The 18,193-nt window shown below is 27.1% G+C and overlaps 4 protein-coding genes across 4 annotated transcripts; 3 read left to right on the plus strand and 1 right to left on the minus strand.

Moving 5' to 3' along the window:
• Positions 1-162: 162 nt before the first annotated feature.
• LOC122848065 (pre-mRNA-processing factor 6-like) lies at positions 163-6,290 on the plus strand. The gene is made up of 7 exons (XM_044145878.1): positions 163-211; positions 488-668; positions 744-1,192; positions 1,276-1,320; positions 1,407-2,903; positions 3,030-3,157; positions 3,249-6,290. Exons 6-7 carry the CDS (start codon positions 3,063-3,065, stop codon positions 5,941-5,943), a joined length of 2,790 nt encoding a protein of 929 aa, XP_044001813.1. The 5' UTR covers positions 163-211; positions 488-668; positions 744-1,192; positions 1,276-1,320; positions 1,407-2,903; positions 3,030-3,062; the 3' UTR covers positions 5,944-6,290.
• On the plus strand, positions 6,213-8,330 carry LOC122848081 (F-box protein SKIP2-like). Its single transcript, XM_044145904.1, has 3 exons — positions 6,213-6,563; positions 6,639-6,950; positions 7,035-8,330. The coding sequence occupies exons 1-3, from the start codon at positions 6,290-6,292 to the stop codon at positions 8,240-8,242; spliced, it is 1,794 nt and encodes a 597-aa protein (XP_044001839.1). The 5' UTR covers positions 6,213-6,289; the 3' UTR covers positions 8,243-8,330.
• A 478-nt stretch (positions 8,331-8,808) lies between these two features.
• Positions 8,809-17,409, plus strand: LOC122848137 (serine/threonine-protein kinase Tor). The gene is made up of 2 exons (XM_044145994.1): positions 8,809-10,211; positions 10,320-17,409. The coding sequence occupies exons 1-2, from the start codon at positions 8,869-8,871 to the stop codon at positions 17,209-17,211; spliced, it is 8,235 nt and encodes a 2,744-aa protein (XP_044001929.1). The 5' UTR covers positions 8,809-8,868; the 3' UTR covers positions 17,212-17,409.
• On the minus strand, positions 17,294-18,093 carry LOC122848135 (cytidine deaminase-like). Its single transcript, XM_044145992.1, has 2 exons — positions 17,905-18,093; positions 17,294-17,830 (listed from the first exon to the last, which is right to left on the minus strand). Exons 1-2 carry the CDS (start codon positions 17,933-17,935, stop codon positions 17,442-17,444), a joined length of 420 nt encoding a protein of 139 aa, XP_044001927.1. The 5' UTR covers positions 17,936-18,093; the 3' UTR covers positions 17,294-17,441.
• Between the last annotated feature and the right edge of the window lie 100 nt (positions 18,094-18,193).

Here is an 18,193-nt window from a genome sequence, read left to right on the forward strand (position 1 = left end):
CACTATGTATGTACATTTTTAATAGTTCTGTCCTATCCTATCATTGACTCTCCTTCTTTCTAGTAATTAGTAAATCTTAAGTAAATAAATATGCATGTAGTTATTTAGTATTAAATATTTATATCATTGTTATATAATTTTTATCGCTTGTTATAACCTGTTAAAAATAATAACAAAGTTGAACAAAATTTTTTTTTCATTGACTATTCAGGTAAGTAGTTGTTTCCTTAAATTTTTGCTGATTTTAATTAATTTCTCTGTAGTCAAACGAATCAATATTTAATTGGTAATAAAAAACACGTGTTTAGGTTATTTTTTCTTCAACATTTTAATTAACAATTTCTTTATTTATCATCAAAAAAAAATATACCGATTGATTATTAAATTATTTGACATAAAAAACTTAAATTTATCATTATGGTTTTAATAAATATTTAATCAACAATCCTGACAACAATCTAATAATATGTATTGTTTATCTTTACAGTATATTTACTCATCATAAGTTGTGATGAACCCTACAAAAAGAAGACGTATTGAGGATGATCAACAAGTCTCTGCAGATGATGTTGACGAGAAAATGGATCTCATCAACTCTCTTGATAATGATTCATTAGCACAAATATTCATGGAGCTGCCAATATCTGAGAGGATAACTATGGATCAAGGTACAATAATCATTAAAATATATATTATTTAGTTTGTTGATATTAATGTTTTAAATTTAATATTTTCTATTTCAGTTTGTTCCAAATGGAAAGAGGCCTGTCAACTAGCTTGGCATGACATTAAAAAATACAAATGTAGCGATGCAATTTTTCGTAGTTATGAAAAATGTATTTTAACACAATCATACGTAAAAAAAATATTATTCTATTGTGGTGTTTATTTAAAAGAATTGATTCTTTCAAAAATTTGTGACTCAAGTATCATGCCAGTAGTTGCTGAATACTGCAAAAATTTAACAACACTTGAATTTGAAATTATCAGATTTTGTTCTTCTGATACTAGTTACTTTGTTCAAGCATTCACACAGTTGGAGAAATTAAAAATCCTTAAAATACATATATTTGGAGAAAAAATTTACTTCCAGATATTAAATAATCTTTCAAAAGATATAGAGGAAATTCATTTATATTTTACACACGCTTTCATATCAGGCTCTGGTATAAACTCAGAACAATTTCTTGAGGTACGTAGCTATCGTTAGCCAAATATTATATTTTTTTGTCATTGATATAAAAGAATACTAACGTTTAAATTTATTTTTCTCAGATACTGAATGCAAATGATGAAAACCCAGTATCACCATCACTTTTCGTAAGTACTTATTGTTAGTCAATAATTATTTTTATTGTCATTTATAAGAACAAAATATTAACTTAGTCAAATTAATTTTATTTCAGTCTTTAAGAGAATTTACCAATCTTCGAAGTTTGACAATACGTTGTCAAAATATCACCGATATTATCCAAGAAATATCAAAAAAAACAACACTTGTTTATCTTGATCTCCAACAATGTCATACTGTAAACAAGATTTTTACATTCAATCAACTTTCAAACTTGGAACATCTCAACATTAAAGATGTATATTTCTGGGATAGCTGTTTTGAGAAGAGATTGATTCCAAATCCAATCAGTGATATTTTCAATACATGCAAAAATTTAAAACATCTTGATGCACCAGACTTTGATGTTGATTTAGCTGAAATTAAAATGGAAAACTGGGTAAACTTGAAAAACTTGGTATATCTAAATATTCGCTGGCAAGCTAGTGATCCAATAATCAAAAAAATCATCAAGTATTGCAATAATTTAGAATTCATAAATATTGATGAATTAAATAGTGAATCTATTATAAAATTAACAAAACTTAAAAATCTTAATTATTTAAAATTTGATAGTATACAAAATAGTCTCAATAAACAAGTAATGGTTGCAATTTTAAATAATTGTAAAAAACTTAAACATCTGGTAATTTACGGGAGTAATAGAGTGGAGGCATCACTTTTTGATGATTTATCAAATTTGCTATATATTGAAAATTTAAATTTGGAATTTAGTAAGAAACTTGGAGATAGTGCTATGATTGCTATTGCTGCAAATTGTAAACTCGTGAAATGTTTGAACATTGAAAATTGTCAGTCCATCACTTCAACTGGTTATATTGCTTTAACGAGTTTAAAAAATTTGAAAGAACTAAACGTTAAACTTAGTAAAAATGTTGAAGACAATTTTATTGTCAAATTAAAAGGAATAAAAATTTTAAATTGTTCTCATTGCAACCAACTGACTGATGCTGGTGTCATTCATTTTATAGAAAATAATCCAGATCTTGAATATCTTAATATCGGTCATATCAAAAATATTACAACTAAAACAATTACTGCTGCAGATGAGGCATCTAAAAATCGTACAAATGATACTTTTTTATCAATAAAAACTTATAAAAGGGTTCTTCAAAAAGCTCTCATCAAATGTCAATGGTTAACTTATGGTTAGAATGGAATTGGAGTATTTTTTTTTTTCTCAGCAGGTACATCTTGTATTTTTTCTACATTTTAACAAATTACAAAAAAAAAACATATAAAATGTATTGAAAGTTGATATGTAAAATAATAATAAAATTAAAAAAAAAAATTATAATTCATTTTCCTTTTTTTTTTTTTTTTGCTTTTTTGAGTAAATTTTCAAGTTTTCAAAAGTTTAGTGGGTAAGCAGGGTAAGTGGCTCAGTCTAGTGGTTTTTCATGACATTTTTACATAGTGGGAAGATGGCTACCGAGTCTGGCGACTGGCAACACTGGTCTCTTTGTAGTCTGCTCTATTTATTGCTATTTATTTAGTCTTCTTGGTGAAAACGTATTAAATACGTCGTATTGTCAAAAAAAAAAAAATATAGGTACATATATACCTATTACCTATAAATAATTAAATACAACAATATATTTTGTATTGTACCTATATAATAAAAAAAGACTCGTAATTAATTAATAAATAATTATTGACTCTATTTATTTATCTATAGGTATAATAAATAAATAAATATATGATATAAACAATGGCAGTTCCATCAGCATCAATGTCAACAAGAAATAAAAAACATTTTCTTGGTGTACCAGCACCTTTGGGCTATGTTGCTGGTGTTGGAAGAGGGTATGTAAATTTAATAAATTTAATCCTAAATATTATTAAATTGTATTTTATTTTGTTGTTTTATTTAACATTTTTTATTTATTATTTTTAGAGCTACTGGATTTACAACACGTTCAGATATTGGTCCAGCAAGAGATGCAAATGATGTATCTGATGATCGTCATGCACCACCACCAGCAAAAAGAGCTAAAAAAAAAGAAGAAGAAGAAGAAGAAGAAGAAGATTTAAATGATTCAAATTATGATGATTTTAATGGTTATGGTGTATCATTATTTAGTAAAGATCCATATGATAAAGATGATGAAGAAGCTGATGCAATTTATGAAGAAATTGATAAAAGAATGGATGAAAAACGTAAAGAATATCGTGAAAAACGTTTACGTCAAGAATTAGAACGTTATCGTCAAGAACGTCCAAAAATACAACAACAATTTTCTGATTTAAAACGTGAACTTGTTAATGTCAGTGAAATGGATTGGAAAAATATACCAGAAGTTGGTGATGCACGTAATCGTAAACAAAGAAATCCACGTGCTGAAAAATTTACACCATTACCAGATTCAATATTATCACATAATCTTGGTGGTCAAACAACAACAAGTATTGATCCATCATCATCATTTTCATCACCTGGTAGTGGTGGTGGTATGTTAACACCAACTGGTGATTTAGATTTACGTAAAATTGGACAAGCACGTAATACATTAATGAATGTTAAACTTATGCAAGCATCTGATTCAGTTGAAGGACAAACAGTTGTTGATCCAAAAGGTTATTTAACTGATTTACAAAGTATGATACCAACATATGGTGGTGATATTAATGATATTAAAAAAGCACGTTTATTATTAAAATCAGTTAGAGAAACAAATCCAAATCATCCACCAGCATGGATTGCATCAGCTCGATTAGAAGAAGTTACTGGTAAATTACAAGCAGCTAGAAATTTAATAATGAAAGGTTGTGAAGATAATCCAATGTCTGAAGATTTATGGTTAGAAGCAGCACGTTTACAACCACCAGATACAGCAAAAGCTGTTATTGCAAAATCAGTTACATATATATCAACATCTGTACGTATATGGATTAAAGCTGCTGATCTTGAAAGTAAAATAGAAGCTAAAAGACGTGTATATCGTAAAGCACTTAAACTTATACCACATTCAGTTAGATTATGGAAAGCTGCTGTTGAACTTGAAGAACCTGAAGATGCTAAAACTTTACTTAGTCGTGCAGTTGAATGTTGTTCAACAAGTGTTGATTTATGGTTAGCATTGGCACGTCTTGAAACACCTGATAATGCAAGAAAAGTACTTAATAAAGCACGTGAAAATATACCAACTGATCGTCAAATATGGACAACAGCAGCAAAATTAGAAGAAGCTAATGGTAAAAAACATATGGTTGATAAAATAATTGATCGTGCAATATCATCATTAAAAGCAAATGGTGTTGAAATAAATCGTGAACATTGGTTTAAAGAAGCTATGGAAGCTGAAAAATCAGGTGCTGTATATACATGTCAAGTTATTATTAAATCAATAATTGGTGTTGGTGTTGAAGAAGAAGATAGAAAACATACATGGATACAAGATGCTGAAACATGTGCACAACAAGGTGCATTAGAATGTGCACGTTCAGTATATGCATATGCATTAAAAATATTTCCAAGAAAAAAATCAATATGGTTACGTGCTGCATATTTTGAAAAACAATATGGTACACGTGAATCATTAGAAAAATTATTACAACGTGCTGTTAAACATTGTCCTACAAATGAAACATTATGGTTAATGGGTGCTAAATCAAAATGGCTTGCTAATGAAGTAGACGCAGCAAGATATTTATTATCATTGGCATTTCAAGCAAATCCAAATTCCGAAGAAATATGGCTTGCTGCTGTTAAACTTGAATCTGAAAATTCTCAATATGAAAGAGCCCGACAATTATTAAAAAAAGCAAGAGAATTAGCACCAACACCACGTGTTATGATGAAAAGTGTTAAATTAGAATGGGCATTAAATAATCTTGATGCTGCATTGAATTTAGTAAATAAAGCACTTGAAAAATTTGATGAATTTCCAAAGCTATGGCTTATGAAAGGACAAATTGAAGAACAAAAAAATGATTATACAGCAGCTCTTGATACATATAATCAGGCTACTAAAAAATGTTCAACATCAATACCATTATGGAAGCTATTAGCTAATTTAGAAAGACAAATAAATCAAATATCAACAGCAAGATCAGTATTGGATAGGGGTCGTTTAAAAAATCCAAAAAATCCAGAACTTTGGCTTGAATCTATTAGAATTGAAATGAAACCAGATGGTGTACGTAATATGGCACATGCACTTATGGCTCAAGCATTACAAAAATTTCCAAAATCTGGTATACTTTGGGCTGAAGCTATATTTATGGAACCAAGAGCACAAAGAAAAACAAAAAGTGTTGATGCATTAAAAAAATGTGAACATGATCCAATTGTATTACTTGCTGTATCAAAATTATTTTGGTGTGAGCATAAAATAACAAAATGTCGTGATTGGTTTAATCGTACAGTTAAAATTGATCCTGATTATGGTGATGCATGGGCATATTTTTATAAATTTGAATTATTAAATGGTACAAAAGAACAACAACAAGAAGTTCAAAAAAAATGTATTGCTGCTGAACCACATCATGGTGAAGAATGGTGTAAAGTATCTAAAAATATTGCAAATTGGGTATTAAATATTGAACAAATTTTAAATATTGTAGCAAATGAATTGCCAATACCAATTTAATTTTTTCATTAAATATATATATTTTTTTTTATTTCATAAGTATAAAATAATAATAAAAAAAAAAAAAAAAAAAAAAAAATATATTTGTGTTGTGTGTTTGTTTGTGTATGTTTTTCTTTTTTTCCATCATTGGGTTATGTCATGACTCATGTTATATTTTGTTTGTTATCATTATCATTTGTCTAAAATTTTCACACGAATGTCATCATGTGACACACGAAAATAACCGAAGTCGTGAACAAAGGAAAAATTTTTTTTCTCTCATAGAAAAAAACAGAAAAAAAAAAAAAAAAGAGAAAGTTGCAAGTTGTATAAAAATATAAATTTAATAATAAATAAATACAAAATGTCAAGAATTTGTAGCATTTGTTTATCTGAATCATCAAATCGTGCAACACCATTGTACTCAAAACATGGTAATATTTGGACTGATACTGGTTTATCAGAAATGGTTAAATCTTGTAATGATATTAAAATAAAAAAAGCAACAGATACATGTGCTTTACATGTTATTTGTAATACATGTATTTATAAAACGTGTTTATCTTATTTTAAAAATGATGACTCAAAATTATCATCATCATCATCATCGTTGACAACTTCAAAAATTGAGCCACTTTGTAAGTATTTATTAATTTAATAAACTCATAAATTATTATAGGATTGTTATTTTTTATTTTATCATTATTTTCAAGTAAATATTATACCGTCAAAAATTAACAAGAGGAAAGAAAAGGAACAAGATTCATGGCCATCAGGATCAATTGATAATTCAATAAATAAATATAATCGACATGAATTGTCATCAGCTGTTTCACCAGACAGTACAAATCAAAACAATGATTTTCCAAATAAAAGAAAATATTATCGTGATCAAAAATATTATGTACCACCATCATCATCATTACAATTTATTAATAAAAATAATTTTATTAAAATTAATGATGATTGTTTGGCAAAAATATTTATGAATCTTTCAATTGAACAACGACTTGATATTGAAAGAGGTTATTGTTATTTTTATTTTTATTTTTATTTTTTCAATTTTTTGTAATTTTTTTGATGAAATGTGAATTATTTTTTTTTTATAGTTTGTCAAAAATGGAAACATGTTGCTAGATCATTAGCTTGGAGTGACATACAAGCTATTGATACAAATTCACAAAAATTTTCACATATTTTTAAGCATCAAAATGATGTTGAAAAAATAATATTACGTTGTGGATCTAAATTGACATTTTTAAATATCAATAAATTGTGTGAATCAAGCATAATATATGTTATCAAAAAATATTGTATTAATTTAAAAAATTTAATACTTCATTTGGATAATTATGATGAACAAGATTTTGTTAATGCATTTAAACATATGGCTAATTTACAATCAATTGAAATTAAATTTAAAGATTTAGTACCAAAAACATTGCCAATTAGTTCACCAAGACTTTTACAAAGTGTCAACAAGGATAATATTGAAAATATTATTGTTTCTTCATTTTGGATTGATTCAAGCAGAACAATTTATTATCCAGCTCCGTCATTTGAAAAATTTGGTAATTTACGTTTCTTAAAAATAACAGCTTGTTATCTTGATAAAGATAGTCTTGAGGATATATCAAAATGTAAAAAATTAATTAATTTGGAATTAATAAGATGTAAAATAAGTGAAAATAATTTATTTATATCTCAACTTCCAAATTTAAAAAGTTTACAATTAATACAATCTGGTTGTAATATTGATGATTTTTTAATTGATTTACGTTATGAATCAAGATATTTGGAACATCTTGACATTGGTGGAACAACAAGTGTATCATCAAAAGCACTGAGTGTATTGTCAAAATTTAGAAGATTAAAATATCTTGATATTGGACTTGTTAAAAATGTCGATGATAATTTAATTATTAAAATATCAAATGAATGTAAAAATCTTAAATATCTTAATATACGTGAATGTTGTGGAGTATCAGAGACAGCTATTAAATATCTCATTAAAAAATGTGATTATTTAGGTAAAATTGATGCATCAATGACTGGACATAGTTTAGCATTACTTGTTGCAACTGCTAAAATTATTAAAAAAAGAAAAACAAATAATACATTAAAATTTGTCAGTCGATCATCACTAATAACACGTTTTTATCGTCTTAAAAATGCTGCTTCATTTTTATCACCAATTTTGGAATTTAGTCATCATCCAGATGATGAAGAATGGGGTTATGATTATAATTATGATTATCAAGATGAATATGATTCAAATGATTCTGATGATTCTAATGGTCATTCTAATGATGACTAAATTTATTATTATTTTCATATATTATTATTTAATACATTCAAGTTTTTCGCGCGCTTTATTAAAATAAAAAAACAAAAATGGAAGTATGCCTGCGCAAACAAAATGCGCTTCAAATGAATAAATAAATAAAAAAAAAAAAAAAAAAAAAAATGTATTGTAAAAGCGGCTTACATATACCATACTTATGTTTATGTATATCATGTAATATGTATTAAATTTTTCATAAACACTGTACATATATGTGATTGTTATTGTTAATAAAAATAACAGATATAAAAATTAAATCAAAATAAATTTAAAAAACATTAAAACAATACTATAATATCTAATTGTTTGAATAAATCAAAGTGTCATATTTATCCAACAATAACAATAACAAGTAACGACGTATTTGCCAAAAATACTTGAAATATGTAATCAATCAATCAATATATCTATATTTGCATAAGCTATAACCTCGTATGATATACCTACCTATTAATAAAAAAAAAAAAAAAAGGTAATAATATAAATAATCATAATGCACATAATGATAAATTAATAATCATTTATTTTTTTTTAGAGCTTCTTTATTTTTATTTTTTTTTTCACTCTGTACTAGCCAGTTTTTACACTAAGGAAAAAAAATGGCGAGTAATTTGGTACAACAATTTGTTCAACGTTTAAAATCACGTAATGAAGATGTTCGTAATAAAGCAGCTCGTGATTTATGTCATTATATACAAACAGATTTACGTGAAACATCACAAGAAGAAATAACTAGTTTTATGGAAAAATTTAATCATCATATATTTGAAATGGTATCTGGTTCAGATATGAATGAAAAAAAAGGTGGTATATTAGCAATAATATGTTTAATTGGTGCTGATGTTGGTGATATTAATACACGTATTAGATTTGCAAATTATTTACGTAATTTATTGCCATCAAATGATGTTGGTGTTATGGAACTTGCTGCAAAAACAGTTGGTAAGCTAGCACTTGTATCTGGTACATATACTGCTGATTATGTTGAATTTGAAGTTAAAAGAGCATTTGAATGGCTTGGTGGTGATAGAAATGAAGCTAAACGTCATGCAGCTGTACTTGTATTACGTGAACTTGCTGATTCAATGCCAACATATTTTTTTCTTCAAGTAACACCATTTTTTGATTTAATATTTAATGCAATTAAAGATCAAAAAGCTGTTATACGTGAAGATGCTGTTGCTGCATTACGTGCTGCACTTGTTGTTACAGCACAACGTGAAACAACAAAACAAATGTATAAATCACAATGGTATAAACAATGTTATGATGAAATAATTAATGGTTTTGAAGATATATATAGTAAAGAAAAAGGTTTTAATCGTGATGATAGAATACATGGTTCATTATTAATATTAAATGAATTATTAAGATGTAGTAATATTGAATGGGAAAAAAATTATGTTGATTTAATGGATCGTTTAAATTATTCAATTAAAAAAAATGATAATAATAATAATAATAATAGTAATAATGATATATTATTATTAATGCCAAGATTAAAAACAATATCAATTGTATCAAAATGGTCATCTGATAATTGTGTTAATAATTTACGTACAACAACAACAAATAATTCATCATATTATCCAGTACATGAATCAGCAGCATGTAAACAACTTATGCAAGAAAGATTAGATGATGTTTATAATGATGTTATGAATCAAAAATCATCAAGAAATTTATATATACAACGTGCATTAATGACATTATTACCACGTATTGCTGCATTTAATACTGATAAATTTATTAATGAATATTTACGTGAAACACTTAATTATTTATTAGGTGTATTACGTGGTAAAGATAAAGAACGTTATGATGCATTTATAACATTTGGTCTTATTGCTGTTGCTGTTGGTGATGCTATTAAATCATATTTACCTAAAATTATTGAAATTATTAAAACAACATTAATACAAAAAGAATCAACAATTAAAAAATATCGTAATATTGCATCATCAACAACATCATCATTATCATCATCATCATCATTATCAACATCTGCATTAGGATCATCATCTTCATCATTATTATTATCATCGTCATCATCATTATCATCAGTTGATTCAGCAGTATTTATATGTATAACATTACTTGGACATGCTGTTAAACAATCATTAAGTGCAGATGCCAAAGATTTATTAGATTTAATGTTTTCAACTGGTTTAAGTCCAATATTAACAACATCATTACGTGAACTTGCTCAAAATGTACCATCATTAAAATATGATATATCACAAGGTTTATTACGTATGTTATCACAAGTATTAATGAATAAACCATTAAAACATCCTGGTGCACCATGGATAAGTGGTAATTTAATTAATACAACAACAACAATTCATTCATCATCATCAATAACAATACCAGCATCATTATCATTATCATCATCATCATCATCATCATCTTCATCTTCATCATCTTCTTCCTCCTCTTCATCATCATCATCATCAGCAGCAGCTGCAGCAGCTGCAGTAGCAGTAACAGCATTATCATCAACAACACAAACAAATACACTATTACCAACAACATTATCATCATCATCATCATTATCATCATCATCATCTTCATCAACAACATTATTACCAACAATAACAACATCATCATCAACAACAACAACAACTGGCGGAGGAGGAGGTGGAGGTGGTACAACAAATGAACCAACAGATATAACATTAACTGTATTGGCATTAAAAACACTTGGTACATTTAATTTTGATGGTAATTCATTATTACAATTTGTAAAACGTTGTGCTGATCATTTTTTAACATTTGAAACACCAGAAGTACGTCTTGAGGCTGTTAAAACATCATCAAGATTATTAAAAATAGCATTAAATCAACCAGGACCAACAGTTACAAGAACAGTATCAGTTATACTTGGTAAACTTTTAGTTGTTGGTATAACAGATACAAATAGTGATGTTAGAATTGCTGTATTATCATCACTTGATTCATCATTTGATATACATCTTGCACAAGCTGAAAATTTATCAGCATTATTTATTGCAATGAATGATGAAATGTTTGAAATACGTGAACTTGCTATTAAAATAATTGGTCGTTTAAGTACAATAAATCCAGCATATGTTATGCCATCATTGAGAAAAACATTGATACAATTTTTAACGGAAATTGAACATTCTGGAATGGGAAGAAATAAAGAACAAGCAGCAAAAATGTTGGATCATTTAGTTGTTAATGCACCAAGATTAATAAGACCATATATGGAACCAATATTAAAAGTACTTGTACCAAAACTTAAAGAAATTGAAACAAATCCAGGTGTTATATTATCAATATTACGTGCTATTGGTGATTTAGCTGAAGTTAATGGTGCTGAAATGCAACAATGGATGCCAGAATTATTATCAATATTATTAGAAATGTTAGTTGATGCAAGTTCACCAGAAAAACGTGGTGTTGCATTATGGGTATTGGGACAATTAGTTGGTAGTACTGGACATGTTGTTAAACCATATATGCAATATCCAACATTACTAGAGGTATTAATTAATTTTTTAAAAACTGAACAACAACCAATAATAAGAAGAGAAACAATACGTGTATTGGGTTTACTTGGTGCACTTGATCCATATAAACATAAAATGAATTTAGGACAAATTGATGGACAATTTGATACATCATTATTATCATCAACATCATCATCATCATCAACATCATCGTCATCGTCATCATCATCATTAACATCTTTAAAAACAAAAAACAATGATAAACATGATAAAAATGATATTGATAATAGCACCACTAATCAAGATTTAACAACAAGTGAAATGTTGGTAAATATGTCATCATCATCAAGTTTAGATGATTATTATCCAGCAATAGCAATAGCAACATTAATGAAAATAATAAGAGATCCAACATTATCACAACATCATACAATGGTTGTACAAGCTGTGACATTTATATTTAAAAGTTTAGGTATTAAATGTGTACCATATATATCACAAGTTATGCCAAGTTTTTTAAATGTCATTAGAACAGCTGATATTAATTTTCGTGAATATTTATTTCAACAATTAGCAACACTCATTGCAATTGTTAAACAACATATTAGAAATTATCTTGATGATATATTTAATTTAATAAATGAATTTTGGATTATAAATAATACATCACTACAATCAACATTAATATTACTCATTGAAAATATTGCAATAGCACTTGGTGCTGAATTTAAAATATACTTACCACAATTAATGCCACAAATATTAAAAGTACTAACATATGATTGTAGTAAAGATCGTTGTGTTACAATTAAATTATTATTGGCATTACAAAAATTTGGTAATAATTTAGATAATTATTTACATTTAGTATTGCCACCAATATGTAAATTATTTTATACAAATGATTGTCCAATTGGTGTTAATAAAATGGCACTTGAAACAATTGATTATTTATCAGATACACTTGATTTTACTGATTTTTCATCACGTATTATACATCCAATTGTACGTACTATTGATCAACATCCACAATTACGTGATACATCAATGAATACATTGTGCTCATTGATAATACAATTTGGTAAAAAATATGAAATATTTATACCACTTGTACAAAAAGTTATGATGAAACATAAAATAATAAATTTACAATATGACATATTAATTGATAAAATATTAACTGATAGTTTATTAATAATGAATAGCAACAATAATAATAATAATAATAATAATAATCTAAACAACAACAATAATAATAATAGCAACAACAATAATAATAATAATAACAACAACAACAATAACAATACCAATACAAACACTATGAGCTCAAATATGAATAATGATGATTCATATTCATTATTAATACGTCATAATAAAAATCATATTAAAAATAAAAATCGTGATTTATCATCGTCATTAATATCATCAACATCAGATACAACAATTAGAAAACGTTTACAATTTTCAGTAATTAATTTAAAAAATTCATGGACAGCAACACGTCAAGTATCAAAAGATGATTGGCTTGAATGGTTACGTTCATTATCAATTGATTTATTAAAAGAATCACCATCACCAGCATTAAGATCATGTTTAGCACTTGCACAAACATACTCACAATTACCAAAAGATTTATTTAATGCTGCATTTTTATCATGTTGGTCAGAGTTGGATGATAAATATCGTAATGAATTAATACAAACATTACAACAAGCAATAATGGTACCAGATATACCAGAAATAACACAAACAATACTTAATTTAGCTGAATTTATGGAACATTGTGATAAAGGACCACTACCAATTGATAATAAATTACTTGGTGAACGTGCAATGTATTGTCGTGCATATGCTAAAGCATTACATTATAAAGAAGAAGAATTTCATAAAAATAATAATAATAATAATAATAATCATTTATTTGAATCATTAATATCAATAAATAATAAATTACAACAAAAAGAAGCTGCTGAAGGTTTATTGGAATATGTTATGAATCATCAAACATCATCTACATCATCTACATCATCTACATCTTCTACATCTTCTACATCAACATCAACAACAAATAAACAACAAGAAAATTTAAAAGTACAAGTTAGATGGTATGAAAAATTACACAATTGGGATAAAGCATTATATTTATATCGTGAACGTCTTGATATTGATAAAAATAATATTGAATTAACACTTGGTGAAATGCGTTGTTTAGAGGCACTTGGTGAATGGGGTCAATTACATGATGTTGCTAAAAAATCATGGTCAAATCAAATTGATGATACAAAACAAAAAATGGCAAGAATGGCTGCTTCTGCTGCTTGGGGTTTAGGTAAATGGAAAAGTATGGAAAAATATGTATCATTTGTACCAAAAGAAAGTCAAGATGGTGCATTTTTACGTGCTGTATTAGCAATACATAATAAACAATATAATATTGCACATCAATTAATTGATAATGCTAGAGATTTATTAGATACTGAGCTAACAGCAATGGCTGGTGAAAGTTATCAACGTGCATATAATGCCATGGTTGAAGTACAAAAACTTGCTGAACTTGAAGAAGTTATACAATATAAATTAATACCAGAAAGAAGAAATACAATTAAAAATATGTGGTGGCAAAGATTACAAGGTGGACAAAAAATTGTTGAAGATTGGCAAAAAATAATTCAAGTACATACACTTGTTATATCACCACAAGATGACATGTATACATGGCTTAAATATGCATCACTTTGTCGTAAAAATGGTAATTTAATATTATGTCATAAAACATTAATTATGTTGATGGGTTGTGATCCATCAAAAACACCAAATGATCCATTACCAACAAATAATCCACAAGTTACATTTGCATATTGTAAACATTTATGGGTTGCAAAAAAACGTGAAGATGCATACAATCAATTGAAAATATTTGTTGAAAATTCACTTGAAAAAGTTGCAGCAGCATCAGCATCATCATCATCTGTACTATTAATTGGTAATAATAATAATAATAATAATAATAATCAAAATCAAATTGATAATCATCATCATCATCATCAATATGATACTAAAAAAAGATTATTAGCAAGATGTTATTTAAAATTAGGACAATGGTTAGAATCACTTGAGGGTATTAATGATAATTCAATACCAGCAGTATTATCATATTATTCAGCAGCAACTGAACATGATCCAACATGGTACAAAGCATGGCATGCATTTGCATATACAAATTTTGAAAGTGTATTATTTTATAAACATAAACAATCATCATTGTCAACTGGTGGTGATGGATTAATAATTGAAAATAATAATAACAACAGCAATTCATCATCACAATATATATCAAAATTTACTGTACCAGCTGTTGATGGTTTTTTTAAATCAATAAATTTATCACATGGTAATTCATTACAAGATACATTACGTTTATTAACACTTTGGTTTGATTATGGACAATGGCCAGAAGTATATGATGCAATTGTTGAGGGTATACGTCTTATTGAAATAAATACATGGCTACAAGTTATACCACAATTAATTGCTAGAATTGATACACCACGTTTACTTGTTGGTCGTTGTATACATCATTTATTAATTGATATTGGTAAATCACATCCACAAGCACTTGTTTATCCATTAACTGTTGCATCAAAAAGTGCATCACAAGCACGTAAAACAGCAGCAAATAAAATATTAAAAAATATGTGTGATCATAGTCCAACACTTGTACAACAAGCAATAATGGCTAGTGATGAATTAATTAGAGTTGCAATATTATGGCATGAACAATGGCATGAGGGTCTTGAAGAATCAAGTAGATTATATTTTAGTGAAAGAAATGTTAATGGTATGTTTGAAAAATTAGAACCATTACATGCAATGCTTGAACGTGGTCCACAAACATTAAAAGAAACATCATTTCATCAAGCATATTCACGTGATTTAATGGATGCACATGAATGGTGTCAACGTTATAAATTATCTGGTAATGTTAGAGATTTAAATCAAGCATGGGATTTATATTATCATGTATTTCGTAGAATATCAAGACAATTACCACAATTAACAAGTCTTGAGCTACAATATGTTAGTCCAAAGTTAATGTTATGTCGTGATTTAGAACTTGCTGTACCTGGTAGTTATTTTCCTGGTCAACCAATTATTAGAATTTCAAATATACACAGTTCATTACAAGTTATAACAAGCAAACAAAGACCAAGAAAATTATGTATCAAAGGTAGTAATGGTAAAGATTACATGTTTTTATTAAAAGGACATGAAGATTTACGTCAAGATGAACGTGTTATGCAATTATTTGGTCTTGTTAATACTCTATTAATACATGATCCAAATACATTTAGAAGAAATTTAACAATACAACGTTATGCTGTTATTCCATTATCAACAAATAGTGGTTTAATTGGTTGGGTACCACATTGTGATACATTACATACATTAATACGTGATTATCGTGAAAAAAAGAAAATATTATTAAATATTGAACATCGTATTATGTTACGTATGGCACCAGATTATGAGCATTTAATGTTGATGCAAAAAGTTGAAGTATTTGAACATGCACTTGAGCATACACATGGTGATGATTTATCAAGATTATTATGGTTAAAATCACCATCATCAGAAGCATGGTTTGATCGTAGAACTAATTTTACACGTTCACTTGCTGTTATGTCAATGGTTGGTTATATATTGGGTCTTGGTGATAGACATCCATCAAATTTAATGCTTGATCGTTTAAATGGTAAAATATTACATATTGATTTTGGTGATTGTTTTGAAGTTGCAATGACTAGAGAAAAATTTCCAGAAAAAATACCATTTAGATTAACGAGAATGTTAATAAATGCCATGGAAGTTACTGGTATTGAAGGTACATATAGAAGAACATGTGAATCAGTTATGCATGTACTTAGAAGAAATAAAGATAGTTTAATGGCTGTACTTGAAGCATTTGTATATGATCCATTATTAAATTGGAGATTAATGGATAATAATAATACAATAATAATAAATAGCAGCAACAACAACAACAACAATAATAATGCAAATAATAATACAAATAATAATACAAATAATAATATTACTACACCAAAAAGTAAAAAACCAGATGTTGTTGCTACTGTTGATGCTACTGTTGCTGCTGTTGCTGCTACAACCACTACCACTAGTAGTGATAATCAAGAACATGGTGGTGATTCATTAGATGTTATTGGTTCAACATTACCAAAAAAAGGAATAATACCATGTAGTATGGAAAATTGTGGTGATCAACCAGAGGCATTAAATAAAAAAGCACTAACTGTTGTTACAAGAGTCAGAGAAAAATTAACTGGTAGAGATTTTTCAAATGATGAATCTTTAAGTGTACAACGACAAGTACAATTACTCATTCAACAAGCAACAAATAATGAAAATCTTTGTCAATGTTACATTGGATGGTGTCCATTTTGGTAATTTTCGTAATTTCTATAAGTTTGTTAAGACACAATTAATTGTATATATTATTTGTTTATACATATTATTAAAAATATATTAATTTTTTTTTTTTTCCAATCAATTATCATATTTGCAGTACTACTTTTATTTTTTTTACAAGTCAATTATGTATAAGTATATGTATGTACCAATAATAAAACAGCTTTAATATGTCTCTATAATATATGTAATATAAATTTGATTTAATATTAAAAATGAAATGCCAATGGTAAAAGTTCATTGACAGATGTTTTAAATACTTTTTCCATACTTGGTGTTGTCAAATAAATAGGCATATCACCAAATTCAAATAATGCCTGTCGACACATACCACATGGTGATGTTATTTTATTATCAACACAATCAGCAACAACTGATAATGCTATAAATTTTTTTTTTCCCTCAATAATTGCTGTTGATAGAGCACTTCTTTCAGCACATGTACCAACTGGATATGATGAATTTTCAATATTACAACCACGTACAATTGTACCATCTTGACAACGTAATGCAGCACCAACTTTAAATTTACTATATGGTGAATATGACATTTCACGTGCATTTTTACTTTCACGAATTAATTCTTGTACATCTTGATCTGTAAATTTATTTATAAATAATAATAATAATAATAATAATATCAATAGTAATATAATAATATAATTTAATTACCAAGAGTATTAAATTCAATTGAATTGAACATATTGATGTTAGTGTTGATGCTGCTGCCACAAATACATAAATGATGATGATGGCAATTATTATTTAAATTTAATTTCTATTTGTTTTATGTTTTTTTTATCTTTTATTTGTTTGTTACGTATTATAATCATATATTTCATTTATTTATTATTTCAATGTGATAGAGTTGAAATAATTATTGAGCGCATGCTTTTTCTTGACTTTATTTTCATCAATTTTTCTATATGTACATGTATTGAGTCTGGAAATAATGATGATA

This window comes from Aphidius gifuensis, linkage group LG2 (genome assembly GCF_014905175.1).
Source record: "Aphidius gifuensis isolate YNYX2018 linkage group LG2, ASM1490517v1, whole genome shotgun sequence".
In the NCBI taxonomy this organism is placed as follows: Eukaryota; Metazoa; Arthropoda; class Insecta; order Hymenoptera; family Braconidae; genus Aphidius; species Aphidius gifuensis.

What these genes read in the sequence shown, in the direction of transcription:
- LOC122848065 (XM_044145878.1), top strand. Translation starts at nt 3,063, where the DNA reads ATGGCAGTTCCATCAGCATCAATGTCAACAAGAAATAAAAAACATTTT. An exon ending in GTTGCTGGTGTTGGAAGAGG is followed by an intron (nt 3,158 to 3,248) that starts GTATGTAAATTT and finishes TATTATTTTTAG; the next exon opens with AGCTACTGGATTTACAACAC.
- LOC122848081 (XM_044145904.1), top strand. Translation starts at nt 6,290, where the DNA reads ATGTCAAGAATTTGTAGCATTTGTTTATCTGAATCATCAAATCGTGCA. An exon ending in TTCAAAAATTGAGCCACTTT is followed by an intron (nt 6,564 to 6,638) that starts GTAAGTATTTAT and finishes ATTATTTTCAAG; the next exon opens with TAAATATTATACCGTCAAAA. An exon ending in ACGACTTGATATTGAAAGAG is followed by an intron (nt 6,951 to 7,034) that starts GTTATTGTTATT and finishes TTTTTTTTATAG; the next exon opens with TTTGTCAAAAATGGAAACAT.
- LOC122848137 (XM_044145994.1), top strand. Translation starts at nt 8,869, where the DNA reads ATGGCGAGTAATTTGGTACAACAATTTGTTCAACGTTTAAAATCACGT. An exon ending in AAAGAATCAACAATTAAAAA is followed by an intron (nt 10,212 to 10,319) that starts ATATCGTAATAT and finishes ATCATCGTCATC; the next exon opens with ATCATTATCATCAGTTGATT.
- LOC122848135 (XM_044145992.1), bottom strand. Translation starts at nt 17,935, where the DNA reads ATGTTCAATTCAATTGAATTTAATACTCTTG. An exon ending in AATTGAATTTAATACTCTTG is followed by an intron (nt 17,831 to 17,904) that starts GTAATTAAATTA and finishes ATAAATTTACAG; the next exon opens with ATCAAGATGTACAAGAATTA.